Below are 24,057 nucleotides of genomic sequence, written 5' to 3'. Positions count from 1 at the left end.
AAATCCAGAAACATCCTTGCCATGATATGAAAAACACACATATTTTTATTTTCAATAAATGTACATGTTTTAGCTTTTTATCACTGCCATAACAGAGTACCATAAATTGGGTAGCTTAAAACAATTAACATTTATTCTCTCACAGTTCTAGAGGCTAAAAAGTTTGGAGTCAAGATGTTGGCAAGGTTATGATACCTCTGTAGATTCTAGAGAAAGATCTTTTATTTCTTCTTCCTAACTTCTTCCGATTCACATCGGTTCCACATCCGCTTTTTTACATACTGCCATACTAGTGTCTGTTGTATTCTGCTGCCTTTCCTGTCCTCTAATATCCTCCCTCCCCTTCCCTCCCATCTTCTCTCTCTGCCCTATCTACTGTAATTCATTTCTCTCTCTTGTCTTTTTTCCCCTTTCCCCTCACTTCCTCTTATATGTAATTTTGTATAACAATGAGGGTCTCCTTCCTTTACCATGCAATTTCCCTTCTCTCTCTTTCCCTCCCCCTCACGACCCTGTTTAATGGTGATCTTCTTCTCATGTTCTTCCTCCCTATTCTGTTCTTAGTTGCTCTCCTTATATCAAAGATGACATTTGGCATTTGTTTTTTAGGGATTGGCTAGCTTCACTTAGCATAATCTGCTCTGGTCCCATCCATTTTAAAAAAATAAAACTAAATAGTCTATATTACTCAACCTCTGTGATTCAAAGCCATACAAATGAGCTACAAACATAAATAATTTTCATTAAATTGATAAATTTGTTTTTCTTTTAAGTCCCTTTCATAGCCTACCTATAAACCCACTATGAAGTCAAATAGGCACCAAAAATATAGACCTTTTAAATTATGTACAATGTTGGAAAACAGTCTTAAAGGCCTTACCAAGAAATAGATAAATACCACCTAAGTCTTGTAGCCATAGGTACTGCATTATAGAGATGAGAGCTAATATGTTGCACATTCTGTATATTTAAAAAATATGTCACATTTTTGAAAGATGAAATAAGATTAGGCTTTTTAAAATTACAAGATAATGTAATTTAATAGTAAGACCTACACTAAAAGAAATATTTTATTCACTTATGCATTAACTAGTACTCAAACGAAACTAGTGATCTGGCACTGAGTATAAAAATAATTATCTTTTCCTTCAAAAAGCTCATAGCTTAGTGGTAATCATGAAAACAATGAAAGTAGAGTTTTTAAGAGGAGCAAAAATGTATTGACCACATACTATTTGCCACATATCATATTGAAATGGATGATCTTATTCTATCCTCCCAACAAGCCTATAAGGTAAGTACCATTACTATTCCCATTTTATAGATAAGGAAACAGGCTTAGAGATATAACTGGCACAAGGTTAGTCAAATCAATTCTCACTGAATCAAGTGTATTCCTAACCATGGAGGTAGCTGTACTACGTCTTATACCACTACTACAAACATAAGGATGTGCTAAAAACAAAGAAACAAAACAAAATCAACAACAGGCATACTGGGACATCACTCTGATTTGGCAGAGAGTCAGAAAAGTTTTCACAGTTTGCTCTGAAAATAAACAAGACTTTTCCAGACAGAGCAAACAGGACAAGCATTCCAGGTTGAGAACAAATAATGTGTGAGATGACAGGATGATAGACAGTAAATATTTAGAGAATACAGTTGTATTAGTTTACAATGGCTGCTGTAATAAATTGCCAAAAACCTTGTGGCTTAACATGACATACTTATTCTCTCAGAATTCAGAGGCCAGAAGTCTGACATTAGTATCACTCAGTCAAAATCAAGGTTAACACTCCTACCAAAGACTCTAGGGAAATATCCTGCCTCTTTCAGCTCCTGGTGGCCACCAGTATTTCTTAGCTTTATGATCATACCATTCAAATTTTCAAGCCCAGCATCATGAAATTTCTGTGTCTATAATATCTCCCTCTGCCTCTTTCTTATCAAGCTACATGTGATTGTATTGAGGGACCCCCCAAAAAACAAAACAATGTCCTCATTTCAAGATCCCCCAATTATGCCTGCACACACACTTTTTCCAAATATGATACAATTTTCAGGTTCTAAGAATTAGGACCTGGTATATTTGAGACTTTTATTGGTAGAAGTCATGAGAGGGGTAGCAGGTGGGAAGTAAGAGAACTAATAGGTGGTGATGATTGGGTTGGTATAGAGAAGTTTATATTTTAGCCTAAATGTGATAAGTACAATTGATGGATTTTGATTTGAAGCAAGACACAGCAATATTTATAGGCTAGATAAAGATCATTCCAGAGCTAATATTAAAGAGAGATTAGTAGAAGGCAGGAATTATTAAACTTCTCAATTATTCAGGGAGAAAAGGAAAGAATAGTTAAGACAGTATGGATATTATTGATTAGATACAGAGTAAAGCTCAAGGGAGAATTTAGGATAACACATAAATTTCTAGTTTGAGCAAATCAGTGGATAAAAGAGATGGTAAATATGGATATGAAATATCAGAGGAGGTGCAGAATGGAAGGATACACTTGGTTTCAGTACTCACTGCCGATTTAGAACTTTCTGTGTCATCCAAACTAGACCATCATGGAAGACTGGATATGTAAGCATCTAGTGCAAGAGAAGAGTTTGGAAAAATAGACATGTACATCTAAATTTAGAAACTTAAATTTAGATTTAAGAATCATTGCTATAAGTATGGTTGAAATGATCAAACAACTGAATATTAGTAGAAACTACTTTGTTGGTACCAATGTGTTCCAAGGAAATTCATCCTGAATTTTTACACTATTATAAATACTTCAAACTCATCATTGATGAGTTTTAGCCACCTAGAAGGTATATAATTAGTTAAATTTCTTTAGGCACTGCCTGCACCACTTGGAAAGTGTCAATGCAAAAAAAAAAAAAAACAACAAAAAAATACCACCAGAGTGTTCAACATTCTATTTATGTCTAATTATATATATTTAGGATCCCAGTGCTTAGGACCTCATAAATGCTGATGAGAACTGCCAATCCAAAAAGGCTTTGAAAAGGAAAAATTATTACTTATATGAATCCTCTAGGGAACTGATAATTAAAAATTACCCTGGCCCAATAGTCCTTTAAACTTTCACCTTATGACTGCCCAAGCTATAAATCATTTCTCCTGAAAAATCACATCACATAACTGCAATATTTTCATGCTGCTAAGAGATTATCATCTTTAGGAGAGAATCAGGTATACTTAATAAATGTTGTTGAAAAGGTAGCACCAGGCAGAGGCAGAGAACAAAACAGCTACAGGAAGACTGCAGATCCTGAGGGTTTGACAAGCAGGTGCTTCTGTGGTCATCAAATCACTATTCATAAATGTGTGTTCTGGGCCAAAGAATCCAGCTCTGAGAAACAATGCCTCAGCCATTAGCCCCAGGAGACATCAATCACTCCTGCCAAGACACACAGTTAGCTCAGGAGGGACTTCAAAACTTAACTGGGTCAAAAATTGCTTCTAAGTAGATTTCCTTTATCTAATCTAAACTAAAACTTGAGAAAATCGAAAAGAACTCTGTTCCTCCAAATTCTTCTCCCTACCTCCATCTCCAGCCTTATTTTTAGTTTTCAAGTACAAAACCTTTTGTTCCCTTGTAACTGAGTTATGTATTATCCTCTATAAGACAATAGGGATTCCTGTCTGCACTCTCACATCACTCCTACCTGACATGGCTTCCCTTTCTTCTGTTTTCAAAGTTCAATCTTCAGCTTGGTTCTACTTAATTCATGGAAATTTACTGGGACTGTGTCATCTAACAGTCACAATTCCTCTTCATATTTCTACCATAATTGTTGTAAAATCTGGAACTCAGCAAATGCTGCCTCACAAACACATCTTTTATGTATATGTTCTATGTGTCAAAATAGATTATGATCCCTATGGATGCAGTTAGCATACAATATCTTACTGTGGGACAGTGTCAAGTAGTTCTGAATGGATGTGGATAATAATGCTTAAAAGAAGATTCTGAAAATACCCTTCAGCCTTTTATTCTAGCCTAATTTCTAACCAAATTTTCAATTACTTAAATATTTCTAATTAAAATTTTCATCTTTCATACAAATAGTTTTATTTTCATAACAGATTTCCTTGCTATCTTTGCTTCCATCTATTTCTTAAATTTCAACAATAACTAAATATTTTTTAAAAGATTATTTTCCAGAATAAGATTGTACCTTTAGATTAATTTTCACAGTATCCAATTACATTAATGCACCAAGGAAAATCAGGAAAAGTAAGAAATTGCTTTTGTGCTATTCTGCAAATATAATTTGCTTGACATTAGTTAGGATGTAGCCTAACTTGAACAATTAATTTATAGGATTAAAATTTTTATATCAGAAATGCTAGCTGGGTAAAGATTCACAACAATGAAGGAAAACAGAAAATTTTATTCCTATAGAATATTTTGTGAGGAAGTTAAGAATATTTATAAGTAAGTCCTTATTATATAATTTAACGAAAGGTATATTAGCAAATGTAACAGAATCAGTGTTGGGAGGTTTCTATGAGATAATCTAATTTAGGAGTTCCCAAAGATTTACAAAAAGGGTTCTGTAATCACATGAATTTAGGGAATTATCTTTGCTCTTTCCCCATTCTTGGAGATGTGTATTAGGAATGTCATTTCTAAGATGTCCAGCAGGAAAATAATCTTCTCAGATTCACAAACATATTTAACCATGAAAGTTTTGCATCAGTAATGTCCATAATCTCTACAAGGAATCAGCATGGGTAGCCACAACACTATTTAAACAATGTTGACTGGTATAATATCCTTAGTTTATAGATTTAAAAACAAAGCAAAATAGAGAGAGAGAGAGAGAGAGAGAGAGAGAGAGAGAGAGACAGACAGACAGACAGACAGACAGACAGACAGACAGACAGAAGTCAAATAGCTGTCCAGCTCTGGCACTATGAGCTATAAAGCCAAGAGAATCCAAGTTTCCCAATTCAATCTTACATTCATGCTCCTTTCTTTATATGTAAGGCATTTAATCTAATGATTACTTTGTGACTCAAGGTTCCCCATTCAGGCTAAAACACAAACACATATAACACTAATATGTATTTTTAACACATCCAGAGATTACCTATCATCCTTCCTAAATTTCTACAAGTATCTTCTTATTTGTAAAATTAAATTCAACAAATCATAGCAAATAACCTGAGGTCTCTGGTTATAAGTGAGACAGACAGGTTATAAGTGAGATTTTTAAAAAATAATAAAGATTTAATGGAGGCTTTAGAGGCAGAATCCTTTATAAGGCAATACATGAGAAAATGAATGCAGAAGGAAGATTTTTATGATTGACTAAGTCATGCATCATATCTAATGTATGCCCCAGGAATTTATTATTTAAAGCAAGATTAGTGAGGTATCAATCTGAGAAACCCTACAAGAAATTCATTTCATAGCTTAACTATTATTTCTTTCATCAGTAACTTAAATTTTCACACATGAGAAGTTCTCATTTAAATATCCTGAATACATAAACCAATTGTTTTTCAGTAGCAAGCATATACTATAAATTTAGTATTCATGACTCACATTTAAGAAAATGATTAAAGCTAATTTTCCAGTTAAAATAATTTCTGGTGGTATTTAGCTGGATTTGGGAGAATATGATTTGAAGAACAGCAGCCACTTTTATTAAGTGTTGAACTTAATACACATGAACTAAAAAAAAAAACAGAAATGAAGAGCTGAATGAGCTGAATTCATATCCTAAATAAGAATAATCCACACCAGAATGAAGCGAAAAGAGTTCTGGCATATGCTGATCTGGCAGAGCTTTCCTTGTATTTCATTCTATGACACAAAAGTGATCCGTGATTTCTTGAGTTAGAATTACCACCACATAATGATGGCTAATACATCTAATATTCACTGTGTGCCAGGCACAGTTCTATGTACTTTCTATGTTTTCTCTCATTTAATTTTCATAACAATTCCATGAAATATAACTACTATTGAAACTGAGGCACAGAGAGTTTAAAGTAACTTGTCCAATGTCACACAGTAAAAAAAAAAAAAAAAAAAAAACCAAGTCCAGCTCCAGAATCTATAATGTTTGAGCATTTCCTGAATGCCAAGCACTATACTAAATTCTTTTCTGCATTATCTCTTTTCAATATGCTGATTTAACTTTACTTTTAGGATAAATTCAACAGAAAAGTTTTTTTCTCTTTCATCTACATATATGTATAGTACATGAGTACACCCTTGAATCTATCAATAAATCTCTATTTAAAACCAACTATGTTTCATATGAAAAGTTAAGACATTATTCTCTGTATTGCATAAGTATCTTCATGTTAAAAGTGGTGCTTTCTACTTCTCTTCCATGTCTTTATGAAGAAGCTATGGGTAGAAAAGCAGATATGGAAAAGTGAAAAAGACACCTCAGGGTCCAGCTTACCCATTGTGAGCTGCCAAAGAAAGGAAAGCTGAGCTTTCTAGGAATGGGTTATCCAGCTCAGACATGTTATCACTCAGTACAGAGCCAAGGGAAATGCCTTAAGGATGTGTCCTCTGTTCATTCAAGTATCCTCAAAATGGAAAGAACCTCTCTGTAGCACTACTGCCTGTATCCTAAGTAATGTTAACCATTTCTATCCTCATGAGAATAATCTTCAAATTAATTCTCTCTTTCTGAATAAGAAAGGTATTCTCAGTAGAGGATTTCCACTTTTTTTCCTACTCAGAGTTAGCTATTCCTATACAGATGTACCAACCATTTTTTGGAAGTTGATATTCTTTTACATGTTGCATACGTGTAAGAACTCTCCTATTGGATTACACTGCTGAGTTTGTTTGTACTGCAAGATGTCCTGCACTGACCATGTTTATCGTTTTCAGTCATTTTTCATCCATTTCTTATTATTTATATTCCCATCTCAAACTGATATTAATACTCTCTGGCTTTTCATAATTCAGAATAAAAATATTCCTTTTGTGTCCTGAATTAAATCTTCCTAGTATAAAGAAAAAGAAAGCTGCTTTGGTTTAAGACTTTTCTTCTCATCTACTATGAAATGAACCCTAAGGATCTTCAAAGAAAGGGATAAACTCGTATTTATATTTGCATCCCACATTAAAAAACTACCTTTTGAATATGATTTTCATCTTTTAGTGATATGTTGTCTTACTAAAATAATACTTATACAAATTTTGGTAAAATATGGAAAATGTTTATTAAATAAAAAAAGAACTATGAAGTATATATGCACCATGATGAAAGTTAGGTAGGTAGGTAAGTAGAGATAAATACACACACATACATTTTTACATTTAAAAAGTCAAGAAGAAATGCATCAACATTGTTTTTGGGGGACAATACAACTGGTTTTTTTTTTCTTCCTTAAACTTTTCTTCTTTTTCCATTTTTTTATAATAAGCATATAATACCTTCAGTTCCAAAAAACTGAACATATACTTTGTAGATTACTTGCAAACCAACCATCAAAATATCACTTTCTTTCTAAAATATTGAGATGTCTCTGAATCTAGCCATGCAGCTAACCAAACCTTCCTGCCACTTGAGTAATTTGTCTTTACAAGTGTATATGAAGGCAGGTGTGTATTTAATGTGATGAAGTCTACATATACTAAGTGATTATTTTAAAATGTAAATTAAATCACAAGTCTTGTTTAAAATATTCTCCAAAGACTGACTTCTCATTTAAATTTAAATAAGAATAAAGTCAAAATTCCTTACCCATATCAACAAAGCTCAATACATTTTTTGACCTCAACTCCTAAGACTTTCCCTATCATTCCTGATGCTTTCCTTAAGGGTTGACCTGTGGCTTCACTTGTGCTTTGCCCTATGTAACACAGAGACCTTCCTGTGGCTGCCTCCTTTTCAGTAACTAGGTATTGATCCAAATGTCACCTTCACAGGGAGGCCACCCTTGACAACACAATCTAATCTGCCATGTATTCCTTGTCTGCATCCTCATGTGCAAATCACCTTCAAAAGCTTTTCTATATCTAATTTGTCACTAGCAGGACTTCCTGTTTATTTATTTATTTGCTGCTGTTTGCAAAATAAAGAAATACATAGGAAGTCCTGCTAGTGACAAATTATATATAGAAAATATTTTTTGATGACTGCATCCTTACTTAAAACAGTATGTGATACATAGCAAGAAAATAACAAATATGTAAGTAAGCTGAGCATTGTGGGGCATGCTTGTAGTCCTAGCCACTTGGGAGGCTGAGGCATGAGGATCCCTTGAGCCCAGGAGTTTGAGACTAGCCTGGGCAACATAGTGAAACTCTGTCTCAAAAAGAATAAATAAATCAGTGCTAAAGTAATGATTACTGAGAAAAGGGAATTATAATAACAATAGTAATCCATGCTGCACATTTTGGGATTCTTTATGATAAAACATTATTGGTTTCCAATCTCACCAATTTCATGGTAACAATGTTGCTGGTATGAATTAGTACACACAGATAAATGTGGACTTCTAAGGAAAGCCAAGAAATGATGAGTATGTTCACAAGAGAGAATCAGAACACAGGGCTTTTGCTAATCATAAACATTAGGTAGAAAGAGAAGGAAGGAATTAAGACCAATGAGAGCAATAAAAGGGTAACATTGGTAGTAATGGCAATAGATGACCTGAGAGGATGGGCATTTAGTGATGGCTGAGTCATAATGGGAAAGGCCCAGGAAGTCCTCTGGTGGAAAGTGGACTGTATGCTCTATGTTTTTGTCTACCACACATAGGCAACTTCATACTTAACCCCAAGAAGAATGTCTGAAATTAGGGTTTTTATGAGCACCAATTAAAGAATATTCAACTTCTTTCTATATTTTATATTAAACTGTTAAACTGACTATATGATGATATGTTTTCTTCTATATCAACTTAGAATTCTGTGACTTGAGAAAAACAGTTACATATATAACTATATGACAAGTGTGAGTCTATATTTACGTATGATGTGTCAAAGTGCACTTACTGAGATGTCTCTGAATCTAGCCCAAATTTAAAAAAAAAAAAAAAAAAGCATGACTGAGGCCCAGACCCCCACCTAGGCCTAAAATTACAAACTCTGAAGCTCTAAAATTACAATCTCCAGGCATTGGCAAGATTCAAAGACTCCTCCTTTGCCTGCCTGCTTTGGAGCTTCCTGCACGTACCTTTGGATTCCCTCTCTGCTTTTGTCCCCTTGTTGTGCTCTCTGGGTTAATGATTTCCTTCCTGCCTTCCTGTTGTTTTCACAAGATTCGGGAAGGAGTTAGAACTAAATGAGTCCATCTTACCATATTCAATTTACCATGTTTAACCAGAAATCTGTTAAGTTAAAAAAAAATTAATATAAAAGTTCACACATTGACTGTTGTTGGGACAGTCCCCAAATGGCTATAGTTAGACTCCCTCACCCAGACTTCCAGCAGACTATGTTGTATAGCCAAGGCCATGAATTGGCTGTTATGGTCAGTGTATAGTCAAGGTCATGAACACTCAAATTTAATGTATAAAAATATATGTTGCTTAAGTACAAAAGAATCTAAGAGTAACTTATAAAACTTAATTATCATAAAGCAATCAAACCCTAAAATAATACATTTTCAATGGATATTATGTAGCCAGCTGTCCACTTATTGCAATGAAAAATGGCATATCAAAGGTAGATAACATTCTGTAATTTCTTCTCCACATTCAGGTGACAATGACACATTGCTTGTTCCCTCCTTGTATTCCCATCATCACTACATGTTTAAAAAAATCAATATATCACTTATGGCTGAGAATTCCAAATGCAGCCACATTCTTTCTTTTCATTTTCTTTTTCTTTTTCCATCCCTTTGATTACTGCACACCTGTTCTTTCCTTTCCCTCTCTACCTATTCTCTCCAAAAGCTGAATCCCATCCCCTTCATGAACACCCACAACTCCTTACTTTAAACTCAGTCAAAAGCAATTATCCCACTTTCCTAAGAGGTTAAGCTCCTACCTATAAGGCCACAAGGGTTGACTGTCACAGCCAGAATTAATGGAAAACCATCCGGAGAAGCTGAAGTTTGGTAAGGAGCAGGAATACAAGGGAAGAGATTTATCAGGAATGGGGCCTGTGCTCTGATGGATTGCAGGGTCACATGGAAGTGTGAATTATCCTCTCAAGACACCTAAACATAGCAGAAGTAAAGAAGAGAATAAGGTGGGTGATAACTTTCATCTCTTTATGGTTGTTTCTCTCTTCTATGTGTACTATCATCAAAAGGGTATAAAAAGTTAATAGACACTACTTTCTTTTTGAGAACAAACAGCCTGTACACAAGACACAAAGCAGATATTCTGAAGATCATAAGCATTTGCTAGATATAAGAAACTAATATGTAAAAGAATGAATAAAATAAATTTATAAATAGTTACAATTGAAGGGAGAAAGCCACAGATGTTAAAAAAAAAAACTCTTTGAAATTTAAGAGGAAGAAGATTGTTTATGGTTAGGGAGGACTAAATCAGATGCTATGAAAGAAGTGGCATTTGAGTTGACTCTAAAAGACTGTAAAATTAATAATTCTGTACCAAGTAACTGCTCTCTAACATTTGGAAAAAGTACCTATAACCTATACCACAGAGGGTGTACATCTCATTTAGAAATTAATTGTTAAGACTTCAGAGTGCTTCTACCACAGTCCTAATCTAGTTTTAGTTTCTAATAAATGTGTTTAATCCTTAAAAGATCTGTGTAAAATTATCCTTTTAGAGGAAGGAGTTAGAACTGGTACTCTGGAGTCTTGTTACAGGTGCAAAGACTCCCCCCCCCCCTCCAGTTCACTGAATTTTCCTTTTATCCTAAGTTTCCATATTTTTGTATAAAACATTTTCTTTTTTGTTATTGTTGTTGTTGTTTTTATTTTTTTTATTAAACTTTTGCTTTAGGGCTGGGGTTGTGGCTCAGGGGTAGAGCTCTCACTTAGCACGTGTGAGGCCCTGGCACCACATAAAAATAAATAAACAAAATAAAAGTATTGTGTTCAACTAAAAAAGATAAATATTAAAAAAAAACTTTTGCTTTATTAATTGACAATTTACAATTACATGTATTTATGGTGTACAAAGTGATGTTATGGTTTATGAATATGATGTGGAATAAGTAAATCAAGTTAGGGACATGCTCATCACCTCAAATACTTAACATTTTTTTGTGGTCAGAAAATTTGAAATTTACTATTAGCAGTTCTGAAATGTATAATACTCTTACTTATATTTAACATGCTAATACAATAGATTTCAAAAATATTCCTCCTGTTTAAGATCTGGTACCCGCTGACCATCATCTGCCCATTCTTCCACTCCCTACACTCTGTTAACTACCATTCTACTCCCTTTTCTGAATTCAGTTGTTCTGGATTCCACATGTAAGAATATGCAGTTATCTTTCTCTCTGTGTCTAGCTTACTTCATTCCACACAATGCTGTCCAGTTTAATCCAAGTTTTCACAAATGACAGAATTTCTTTTTTAAAGGATAAATGGTATTCCAATGTGTGTGCAGACCTTTATTCATTCATCAGTTGAGACACTTAGGTCATTTATATAACTTGCCTATCGTGAATGAGACTTCTATGCACATGGGACTATAGGCATCTCTTTGACATACTGGTTTCAAATACTTGGAATAAATACCTGGGAGTGGAATGCTAGATCATATAGAAATTCTATTTTTGTTTCTCTTTTTTTTCCCCCCAAGGAACTTCCCTACAGTTTTCCACAATAAGTGCTAATTTACATTCCAACCAAATCAGCATACTATAGTAATGCAGCCACATCAATGTTTATAGCAGCTCAATTCACAATAGCTAAACTGTGGAACCAACTTAGATGCACTTCAATAGATGATAGATAAACAAATTGTGAGATATATATATACACACACACACACACACACACACACATGCTAGGAGCCACAGCAAAAGTATTATGATACATGGCACCTTTGTTTTAGGTGACTGCCAGCTAGCCATTGAGATGATATGATTATGTTAAGATTTACATTCATATGGAAATTGGACTCCTGCTGTTCACCTTGCCTGCTACGGGACTCATGTGGGACTCATGTTACGGGACTCCCGGAGAGTTCCCATTGGTTGGGGAAGGATAGTAGAAGGGAATTTCCGGGGGAGGTCCGGGCCCCCGGTTCCGGTAGACACACACACGTGTGTGGACCAGCTTGCTAGCGGGGCGCACACAGATCACTGGCGGCCTTTTTAAAATAAAACTTTGTTTCTGCTCGAGCGGCTTGTGATTCTGTGCCCAGCCAGGTTGCAGCACACACACACACATATATACACACACAATGGAATATTACTCAGCATTAAAAGAGGATAAAATTATGGCATTTGCAGGTAAATGAATGGGTTGGAGAATATCATGCTAAGTGAAGTACACCAATTCCAAAAAAACAAAGGCCAAATGTTCTCTCTGATAAGTGAATGCTAATCCATAATGGAGGCGGGCATGGGAAAAATGGAGGAACTTTGATTGGGCAAAGGAGAGGGGAGAAAAGTGAGGGGAGAGGGAATGGGGGCAGGAAAGATGGTGGAATGAGATGGACATCATTACCCTAGGTACATGTATGAATGCACACATGGTATGATGCTACATCACGTACAACTAGAGAAATGAAAAGTTGTGATGCAATTTTGTACAATGAATCAAAATGCATTCTGCTGTCATATATACCTAATTAAAATGAATAAATTAACTAAGTTTTTTTTAAAACAGTGTGATAAGGAAAAGAAGATGAAAGATAACAAATATTCCTGCGGATACAAAGAAAAGGGGATCATTGTACAGGATAAAACATTTTCTTACTTGAAAATATTTCCAAATAGACCTATATGGAAATAGATTTCATTATCAGTGCTAGGATTCTAATTTCTTTACCATGTAGATCTGACATAGTAAATTACATAAAAAAATTCAGCCTACTACCTGGTTTTACAAATAAAGTTTTATTGAACACAGCCATGCTCCTTTGTTTTCATATTTTCTAAGGCTGCAATTGGGGCACAATGGCAGAAATAAGTAATTGCAACAGAGATCATATGGCACTCAAAACCTAAAATATTTACCACCTTTACAGAGAGGGCTTGCTGGCCTCTGCTATAGACCATTCATGCAGGAAAGATTTATTAAGGGTTTTTAATGATAAGTTACTGGCACGTAACTAATGTAGGTTGTTAGTCTCATTAAACCAAAATATAAAATAAGTGATATTGCATTATATTTTCAATTATTGTTGAGGACAAACTTAAAACAATTTTGCTGTGAAAAAGCCTACAGTAAGTGACTTTGGATATAATACCATTAGAAAATAATCTATCCTATTTTCCTGAGATATGGTTTCATTTTGTTGCCCAGGTGGAGCATGCCTGTAATTTCAGCGACTCGGGAGGCTAAGGTAGGAGAATCACAGGCTCAAGGCCAGCTTCACCAAATGAGTGAGGCCCTGTATCAAAATAAAAAATAAAAAAGGACTGGAGATGAAGCTAAGTGGTAAAGTGCCCCTGGGCTCAATCTCCAAAAATGAAGGAAAAGAAGGAAAGGAAGAAAGGAAGGAAGAAAGGGAGGGAGGGAGGGAGATGGGAGGGAGGGAAAAAGGAAGATAGGAAATATGTAGTATACAACAAATATAAGATTATAATATTAGATTATAAAATCTATTTCCCCAAACCAAAATCCTACATGAAAGAACAACAAAGAAAACTTAACAGTAATATTAGAGACAAAACTTGAACATGTTTGAAGTACAGTTTCAAGAGTACTTAGTCCACACACTATCACTATCCAACACTGAAATGATTATTCCAACACATTTAATGAAAAAAGTCAAATGGTTATAAGTATTGAAAAGTCAAAGAAATGATTATCATTATTTGCATTTGATATTTTCCTAACTAGAAAATCAACTCAAGCACTTTTATAAACTATAATGCAATTCATATGACAGGGTATAAGGTAAGTATATATAACAAAGTCAATAGCTTTCAAATCTACCCGAAATACCTAGTTATAAAACACAATGGGAAATTCATGATAAAAAGAAATACTGTGAAATGGCCAGAAAAAAAACTTAACTAATATAGGCAAATGTATGTTTAAAAATCATAAATCTAAAAAGACTTGAATAGAAATTTATAATATATCCCTAAATGTGAATATTTAATATTATGAAAATGCCTGCTTTCTCCTAATTAATCTCTATCTTTGGCATTGTTCCATTAAAATCTCAGTAGGTAAGACCTAAATCTATAAAACTCTTAGAAGAAAACATAGGGTGAAAAGCTTCGTGACACAGGATTTGGCTATGATTTCTTGCATAAGACATCAAAAGCACAGGTAACAAGTATATAGAGATAAATTGGATAATATGACAATTGAAACATCTGTGTATCAAAGGACAATATCAACAGAGTGAAAAGGCAAACTACAAAATCAATCGGAGAAAATATTTGCAAATCATGTATCTCATGAGGGGTTAATATCCAGAATATACTAATCCCTAAAACTCAACAAAAAACAATCCAATGTAAAATGGTCAAAAGACTTCAATAGACAGTTCTTCAAAGAAGATATTCAAATGGCCAAAAAGCATATAAAAGATATTTACCATCATTATCACAACCATCAGGGAAATGCAAATCAAAACCATTATGAGATATTATTTCATACCCATTAGAGTGGCTACAATCAAAAATAAAAAACAGAAAATAAGTATTGACAAGGATGCAGAGTATCAAAACCCTTATACACAGTTGGTAGAAACTGAAATGATGCAAATATAAAAACAGTACAGCAGTTACTCAAAAATTAAAAATGAATTACTATATGATCCAGCAATTTCAGTTCTGGTTCTATATCCAAAAGAACTAAATGTAGGGTCTCAAAGATATTTACAGACTGTTTTAGTTAATTTTCTTGACACTGTGACCAAAGGATCTGACAAGAACAATTTTAAGGAGGAAAAGTTTATTTGAGGGCTCACAGTTTTAGAGGTCTTAGTCCATAGGTGGCTGACTTCATTCCTCAGGGCTCAAGGTGAGACAGAATATTATGGTAAGAGTGTGGTGGAGGAAAGCAAGTAAAAGAGTGTAGTGGAGGAAAGCAGGTAAAAGAGTGTGGTGAAGGAAAGCAGATCTGGACTTGGCCACCAAGAAGGAGAGAAGGAGAGGAGGAGGAGGAGGAGGAGGAGGAGGAGGAGAGAGAGAGAGAGAGAGAGAGAGAGAGAGAGAGAGAGAGAGAGAGATTATCTGCTCAACAAAGACAAAATGTAAACCTCAGAGGCATGCCCCCAGGGACCCACTTCCTCCAGCCACACCCTATCTGCCTACAGTTACCACAGGGAGCAGGGCCAGAACAAAGGAGCATAAAAAAGATCTTTTGTTGAGGTCAACTGGTTGATGAAAGTGTTCTAGGACACTAGCTGGAGACCCAATCAGACATACACTTGGTACTCATGCTCCTAAGCAAGGGAGCCAATAGAAAAACTAGAACAGATGCATGAACAGGGGTGTACCAATCAATAATCGTGAGGAGTGTGTGGACAGGAGAAGAAATAAGGAAAGATGGAAATTCCAGAGACCATAAAGAGAACAGGCCAAAATGCCCTATCATATTCTCAGCTCTGGGGATGCTTCTCTTCTGAGAAGTCTATTTCTGTATCTCTTTCACCTACTTCTTCCTTGCTATCTCTGTGTCCTGTTCTTCATTTCTTTGTTGAATGAAGACAATGAATGCAGCACCCCAAGATGCTAACAATATCACAATGTGAGAAACTGATGTGACTCCATTTTTGAAAAACCAGCCTCTATTTCAGAGCAGGGCCTGTCCAAAGGGTGGAGGATGACCCATGTCCTTGGAAAACCCTAGGCACAAAGCTAAAAACCAAAGAATGCTTGAGGCCTAATTTCAGACCATAGCACCAACCAATCAGAGTGAGTCAGGGAAGATACCTGAAATACCAGGTAACCCTCCTAGTAGTTTCGGTGATTAGTAACATGATTAGGCAACCCTGCATTTTAGTATGCACACTCTTGCAACCTCTCCAGACCTAAACTAATCAGTTCAAAAGTATCCACCACTTGAACTAACCAATCACTCTTACCCAACTTGTTCCCACCAACAAATGTGCTAATCAATGTTAAGAGTTGTTGTTTGATTTTCCCGCAATGTGAAATGATTTGCTGTGTGATGTTGTGATGCATAGAGTATCCAAAAAAAAAAAAAAAAAACCCATAAATCCTCACTAAACTAAAAGCCAGGACTCACTCCTCAGGACCACTGTATCAGAAATGGTTGTGAGTCCAGGCTCCAGCTTGCAATAAAGACTCTAATGTCATTGCATCGGATTCAGCTCCTGGAGGTCTACTGGGGTCCCACTAATCTGATATTACAAATGCAAAACACATTTAGTCCATTTCCAAGAATTCCCAAGTCTCAACAGTTCCTTGGCAATGTCTCCACTTGAATCTGAAAAACCAGCCTCTACCTCAGAGCAAAGCCTGTCCAAAAAAGGGACATAAAATATTTATGAAAAATTAGATCTGCTTGTTGAAAACAATTCAAACCAGTTATAAGTATATGACAAAGGAAAGTGAGGTCTCTCATAAATTCTAAGCTTTAGAACTAATCACTATTAACTTCTAGAGTGCCGTATATACTGCTAGATTTTCAAAAAACATACAAATTAATATTAGACAACTTTCAAAGTACTTATATAAGGTTGGTTTATATTCTTCTTCAACCTGACAATTCTACAGACTTAGAAGGTGATGTCTCTAGAGGCCACAGACAAAACAGAAAAAGACCAATTAGTATTTGTATAGTAAGAAATTTATACAGAAACTAGTATTTTTATTGTAATACCATCATACAATCCAGTGGATAAATAAGAACTATCCTCCACATCTTAAAAAGGAGGAAGGAGAAGCTGAGTTTCTTGCTCAAGATTATATAGGTAATAAATAGTATTATTTACATACAGTACCTAGCAAAAATTTTAAATAATATGAGGGATGAGGGATGTCCAAACTTCTTAATACTGTATACCTTGCATGCAGCAGATAGTCAATAATAATGTTTACGCAGCAAATGGATAATGAATAAAATAATAGGGAAGACAGGAAGGATTCTAAATAAATTATGAATCTTATCAAACCATCAATTTTTAAAAATCTAGACTCTAAATAATAAAAATATTGAGAAATCTACTCACTCTCAAAGCACAATGTAAAATGATGAATCAATTGAGTATACTCAACATAAGAATGACATCAACAATTTTTGATATCCTCTTTTTAACATTGAAATGTTACAGTGAAAACTACTGAATAGAAAATCATATACAGGTTTCTTTCTGCTTGAAAAAATGTGCACTGTTTAAGACCTTTTTAATTTCATATAAAGTATTCATGTGGGTTTTGGACCAAATACAATAGCTATACAAACTTGAGCTTGTTCTTTAACCACTTGAAATTCAATTTTCAAACGTTAAAGTGAAAATTTGTCATAGGATTATTATGAAATATAAGATAAGGAATGTAAAGTAGTTTTTACTGTACTTGGTGTTATGGTTCAGATACATGGTGGCCCCCAAAAGTTCATGCATGAGACAATGCAAAAACATTCAGATGTGAAATGATTAGAATATAAGAGCCACAACCTCATCAGTGGATTCATCCTCTGATATGGATTAACCTGGAAGTAACTGTGAGAAGGTAGGGTGTGGCTGGAGGAAGCAGATCACTGAGTTATGCCTTTTGGATTTATATTTTATTCCTAGTGAGCAGAGCTCTCTCTTTGTTTACTGGTTGGCATATCCTGGGCTACTTTCCTCTGCCACATCTTTATGCCATCATGCTCTGCCTCACCTTGGGCCCAAAGCTATGGAGTCAGCCCAACCACGGACTGAGAATTCTGAAACCATGAGCAAAAATAAACTCTCCTTCTTCTAAGTTGTTCTTGCCGGGTCTTTGGGTCACAGTGACAAGAAAGCTGACTAAAATACCTGGCATGTGGTAGGCACTCAATAAATGCTAGTTTCATTTTTAACATTATTATTGTTTTCATAATTGTTAATATAATTATACCAATACTTTCCTAAAATGGTGCAACATGTGGACTTTATAATGGCAAAATTTTAATTGTTATTTTAAAAGTTATAAAAATGACTGTATAAAATCATAAAACCCTGGATTATATAAATGCTTATAGGAAAGTTAAATTGTGTTTCTCTATACCTGTATTTCCTGCCTTCTGCCCAAATATAGATAGCAGGCATCTGTTCCCGAATAAGTAGATGATAGATGAAATGTCTTCTGATCTAATTTCCATAATCATTATATTATTTTCCTACAGTTACTGCCACAAATTGCCACAAACTTAGTAGCTTAAAACAACATAATTTTTTTTCTGACAGTTATTGAGGTCAGAGGCCTAAAAGGAATGTTATATACCTTAAAGTTAAGGTATCTGCAGAGCTGGTTACTTCTGGACACTCAGGGGGAAAAAAATTGTTTCCTGTCTTTTCCATTATCAAGAGACCCCCAGCATTCCTTGGCTCATAGGCCCTTTCTTCATCTTCAGAGCTACCAGTGTCACGTGCTCAGATCTCTCTCTGCTTTTCTCATCATATTATCTTCCCTATTATAAGAACTCTTGTGATTATACTTGGCCCACCTGAGTAATTCAGAATAATCATCCCATCTCACGATCCTTAATTACATATGAAAGGTCCCTTTTGCCACATTAGGCAATATAGTCAGGTTCTGGGGTTAGAATAAGGATATGGATATGGAGGAGCATTATCTTATTTATCACAATGCATCTTCTGAATCCTAAATATTCACCAACATCTACATGTAAAATACATTTAACTCATATCTCAGCATTCCTGTAAGTCTCAAACCATTGCACAATATCAACTTAAATTCAAAATCTCATCAGCTCAAAAATTCCAAGTCTTCTCATAAAAATCTGTTATGTATGAAACTTGGAGTATAATCTACTTCAAGGCAAAATTCTTCATGTATGCATCTGTGAAACCAGAATAAAAATTATTTGTTCCTAAAATATAATGGTAGAACTAGCATAGTATGTTAGTCAGACTTGAATGAATCAACTAATAATGAAGAAACGTTTATTTTGGCCTACAGTTTCAGAGGTTTCAGTACATGGTCACTTAGCCCCATTGCCTTTGAAACTCTAGTAAGGTAGCATGTAATGGCAGGAACGTATGGTGAAGAAAGTTTCTCATTTCATGGCAGCCAGGAAGCAAAAGGAGAGAGAGGAATAGGCCAGGGTCCCAATATCCTCTTTAAGGGCACACCTCCAATGACCTAACTTCATCCAGCTAGACTCCTCTTATGTTTCACTGCCTTCCAAGATTATCACAGACTGAGGACCAACTCTTTAACAACTGGACTTTGGGGGGATATTTTAGATCCAAACTATATATAATATTATAATTAATACAGATAATTGCCCATCTCAAGAAGCCTGACTTAATCACATCTACAAGTTCTCTTACCCATGTAAAGGCTGTAAAGGTTAGAATGTGGATGGACATCCTGGGGGTAGGGGAGATTATTCTGTATACAATAGCCATGTTCATTATTAACTGAATACTGTTTGAATAGTTTAACTTATAATATCAATAAAATAGTTTTAAGCACTGTTCCCACTGATTACCCAGCTTACTGAACTAACATTTATCATTTCCACATTTGAAACATTGGTTCTTCTAAAATTTTTAGGAAGGATAAATTCAGCAACATAATAAGATTATATGTTGAATTATACAATTCCCAGAGCTGCTGTTATTTAAATAGTATCTTGATATTATTATTATTATTGTTCAGCTTTATTTTTCTTGGTAATAGAAATAATAATTTTCTAATAAAAATAGAAGGCATAGGCCTGGGGTTGTGGCTCAGTGATAGAGCACTGGCCTCACATGTGTGAGGCACTGGAGTCTATTCTCAGCACCACATATAAATAAATGAATAAAATAAAGGTACATCAATAACTGAAAAAAATATTTTTTAAAAAAAGCATAAAGAATAAAAATTATATTATTCAATTGATAAACACTTCATTGAACGTAATTCTATATCTAAATACACATGCAAATGATTTTATATTGAAAGGTTAATAAAATAGGTACTTGTCACTCCATTTCTCTATATGCTTAACAAAACACTGTTGAAATCTTAAGAACTGTTTGCTAATCTTGTTCCCAGAATGAGCTGTCCCCAACTGCCAAACTACAAAATGTAACTTCTCTCGCTGCCCTCTCCATGGAAAGTATATAAGCTCTGCTCAAGCTGTTCTCAGGGCTCTCTCTCTCTTTGCTATAGAGGGAGCCCCAGCATGCTGGTCTCCAAATAAACCCACCCTTCTGCTTTTGCATAAGACAGTCTCTTGTGGTCTCTTACTCCGACGTTTCGCTGGACCCTTACAATATAAATTGAATCACATGTATGTTAATAGTTTGAAATATTGTTTGTTTGCTTTTTCCTTTAAGAAAAAAATGCTAGGAATATCTTTTTAGGTCAATAAATAGGGAACTACATAATAATTTTTATGGTCCAGAATAGTCTTTGACAGAATGCTCCATAATTTATCTAACCAATCCCCTAATATAAGATATGAATCTTTATATATTAATTTTATGTATATTCATCCATCCTGTACTAACCTGTCTATCAACTTGTACAATTGTGTTTAAACTAAATATCTACAATTAGAAGTGCTAGAAAAAGAGTATGTAGAGTATATATATTTTGTTGTATTTGTTTATTTACTGGGTTTTGTTTTTTGTTTTTTGTTTTTTCGGTGCTGGGGATCAAACCCAGGGCCTCATGCAGAAGCACTCTACCACTGAGCTACAGTCCCAACCCTAGAGTATATTTTAAACTCTTATACGTAATAGAAATTTTGCTACACTTGTTTTTAGAAAGCAATTTGCCAATGTATATTAAGACCCCTACACAGGTCTCTTGGTGAGAAGGGATGGCTACTGAGTTATGGCAAGCTGGCAGGGTGAGTAAGTGAGGTGGAGTGGAGACAACATGTCCCTGCCCTGAGGGAGGGGCCACTGGGTGACAGAGACAAAGCTGGGTGTGATAAGGACAGGTCACAATGGGCAGGAGGGTAAAAGTGGTCCTACAGGGTTAGTTTAGGCAGAGGAGACACTTCTCTGAAGAAGATTACAACTGGTAGTTGAAGTTATGGAATTAAAGAGGTCCCTTCCAAGTAAGCACCCAAATCTGAATGCCCTGACATTCACAAGGGCCCAACATCAGTGTGTGGCCACATGTTCATGCACTAATACAGGCACCATCTGGACTGAGGGGCCTGACTATCTCTGTAACAGTCACTGATCAACGTCTCAGGGGGTCCTCAGTGGCCCAGGGACAAAAAACCTGCAGAAGAAAACTGCCTGCCCATCAGCCAGAGAAGCCAGTGAAACAGGACGCTGTGTAAGTGTGTTGTTGAATGTGTGGAACAGTCATTAGAAACTTGCTTAATAAAATAGCCATGAACGACCAAATTATGTTACCATATTACACAGCCCAAAACAGTCCTGCAATGGGCATGTTTAATACCTCCATGGGGAAACTGCAGCAACAACTGTACAAAGGGGAGTATGCTATATTCAGGTATGCACCAATGTTTGAGAGTGACTTTATCCAGATCAGTAAAAGAGGAGAATTGATTGATGTGCACAACCATGCCCGGATGGTGACTATGGGTGTTGTTCGCACCAGCCCTTGCCTCACACTACCTGATGTCATGCTGCTGGCCCGGCCAGCTGCTATCTGTAAAGACTATGCCCCTTGTGGCCTTGCCACTCAAGAAAGAGCTAAAAAGCCTACACAGACCTTAGAATTAACCAGGCTGCTGCCCTTGAAGTTTGTAAAGATAACCATCCATAACAGCCACAAACAACAGCTCCACCTGAGGCTTGCTACTGGCCGTGCTTTTTACCTGCAGCTGTGTCCTCCTTCAGATACAAGAGATCTTTTTGCTCACTGGGAATATCTTGTTTACATCCTGAGACCACCAGTGGAGGCTTACAGCCGTACTCAAGTCATTCCAACTGGGGATAAATCAGACATACCTATGTTTGAGGAAGAGGACAAGAGCCCAGAGCTAAGTCTTTAAAGAAACCAAAAGATGGGCCAGGACACTTTGGGGAAAGCAACTAAAGGTCCTGTACAGCTCTTAGAAATGAGATTCAACTTGGGAATGCACCACTTTTGAAAGAACTCAAGGCCAGATGATCCTTCATTTGGAAGCGAGGGCACACTAGAGAGGTTCCTAGTGCTTCTCCAAATTATTCCCCATAACTGAATTTTAGAGATCCCTTAGTTGTCAGCAACTCTTTAATTTCATATCCAGTGTTTCAATGCATCCCACAGCATCCTGACCATCTAATATGTTATTGAAAACATCCTACTCCAACCTAGATAAGTTGATATATTGTGGGACATAATGTCTCCCTGCTGCTATCATTTATACAAATATGTCATATGTGCAACAATTTCTTCTTGTTTAGTTACAGGAAGAGATAGGTGACCTTGCTGGTGTCACTTTCTTTACTTATTTTTTCTCCCCCTAGGCACAAGTCATGAAGTTCTCTGGAGGGGATAAAGAGCAAGTTAGCATCAGGAATCTTCACATGAACCCTGAAATATTTGATCTCACCTATTTTGGTTATTCTAGTGAGGAATGACTCCAACATGCATCCAACATATACTACATTCAAAAGTTCACACACTCCTGCAGTCATAGAACCTGATAAAGGGACAAGGGTAGCATCAGGAGTAGTGTTGAGAATAAGCACCATAGGTGCTGTGAATGTGGCTGATACCAAGACTGCAGGCTCAGGGCAGAAATGGCACTGGAAAGAGAAGATTTCAGGTTCAGGAGGAAGCACAGCCTACAAGGCAAAGTGAGTGCTTTCCAGCATGTCTAAATATTTTGACAGTTCAAGCTGCAAGTACATTCTTGTCCTTAAAGGGTAACTCCAAGTTCATCAGCAAGAGGTGCTGGCCTCTCCCCAGAGGGCAGCATGAAAATGGTGATAGTAGGAGTAGAAATTTCTGACAAGCCTGTTGAAACATCAGGAAAAGCTCAGTATCTCATCTCACCCTTGCAGAGTGAAGGCTGCATGAGTGAACAGGATGGAAACCAGGCGGGATTACTCTCTTTAGTAAAGAACCTTAAAGATCTGCTCTATACAGGATACAGAGGTGGGCATCATCTAAGACTGTGGAAGAAAGCGGTATCATTCATCATAATATAATCCATCAACTCAAATTCTCTGCTCTAAGGACATTTCCTCTATAACAAGAAGAGTAGCAATAAAACTAATGGCAATTTAAGAGCAAGTTCTCAGCTGTCTTTAACTGCACCTTAACTTAATATCTATTATTAAATGAATAGAAGACAAAAAGAAAATGTTGATGGTTGCTCTCAAAACTATGATCTTCCCTTGTAGCTAAAGAGAATCCTAAAATTTTAAAAATGCAGTTTTTAACCATTAACAAAAGCAATCAATAAGAAGCAAGAAAATGTAAATGAATCCAGGAAAGCAGCCCGATAGTACAGGTTTTTAAGTCCAGGTGTGAACTGTAGCATCGGCACTCATTAACTGTGATTGAGTATATTATGTGTCCTCCTTTAAATGTTTAGGCTGGCAAATTAGAAATAATACATGGGAAATATCCAGTTCATAGTAGGCACAAATACATGGAAAATATGTAGTACATAGTAGGCACTGTGTAAAGAGTAGCAATTATCATGGTCAGGAATGTTGTGAAACAAATTTGAGTTTAATAATATTTTCTAAAAAGTGGTTTCATTTATTTCATTTCTAATTTTTTGTCCAATTTAAATCTTATTTAACTGCTTTGAAATTATTTTATAAAGCTTATATGAACAGTAAGTCTTAGTATTTTCTAAGAATTTTTATTCCCCAAAGGTATTCAGAATCTAAAT

The 24,057-nt window shown here is 35.6% G+C and overlaps 2 protein-coding genes across 9 annotated transcripts in view; one reads left to right on the top strand and one right to left on the bottom strand.

Moving 5' to 3' along the window:
- Positions 1-24,057, bottom strand: part of Anks1b (ankyrin repeat and sterile alpha motif domain containing 1B) — a 1,051,626-nt gene that overhangs the window by 721,014 nt on the left and 306,555 nt on the right. The gene's annotated exons all lie outside the window — the stretch shown is intronic.
- Positions 21,592-22,218, top strand: Garin6 (golgi associated RAB2 interactor family member 6). Its single transcript, XM_040279657.2, has one exon. The coding sequence runs from the start codon at positions 21,592-21,594 to the stop codon at positions 22,216-22,218; it is 627 nt and encodes a 208-aa protein (XP_040135591.2).

Source organism: Ictidomys tridecemlineatus, chromosome 6 (genome assembly GCF_052094955.1).
Source record: "Ictidomys tridecemlineatus isolate mIctTri1 chromosome 6, mIctTri1.hap1, whole genome shotgun sequence".
NCBI lineage: Eukaryota > Metazoa > Chordata > Mammalia > Rodentia > Sciuridae > Ictidomys > Ictidomys tridecemlineatus.
This window is presented reverse-complemented; position numbering and strand designations above follow the sequence as displayed.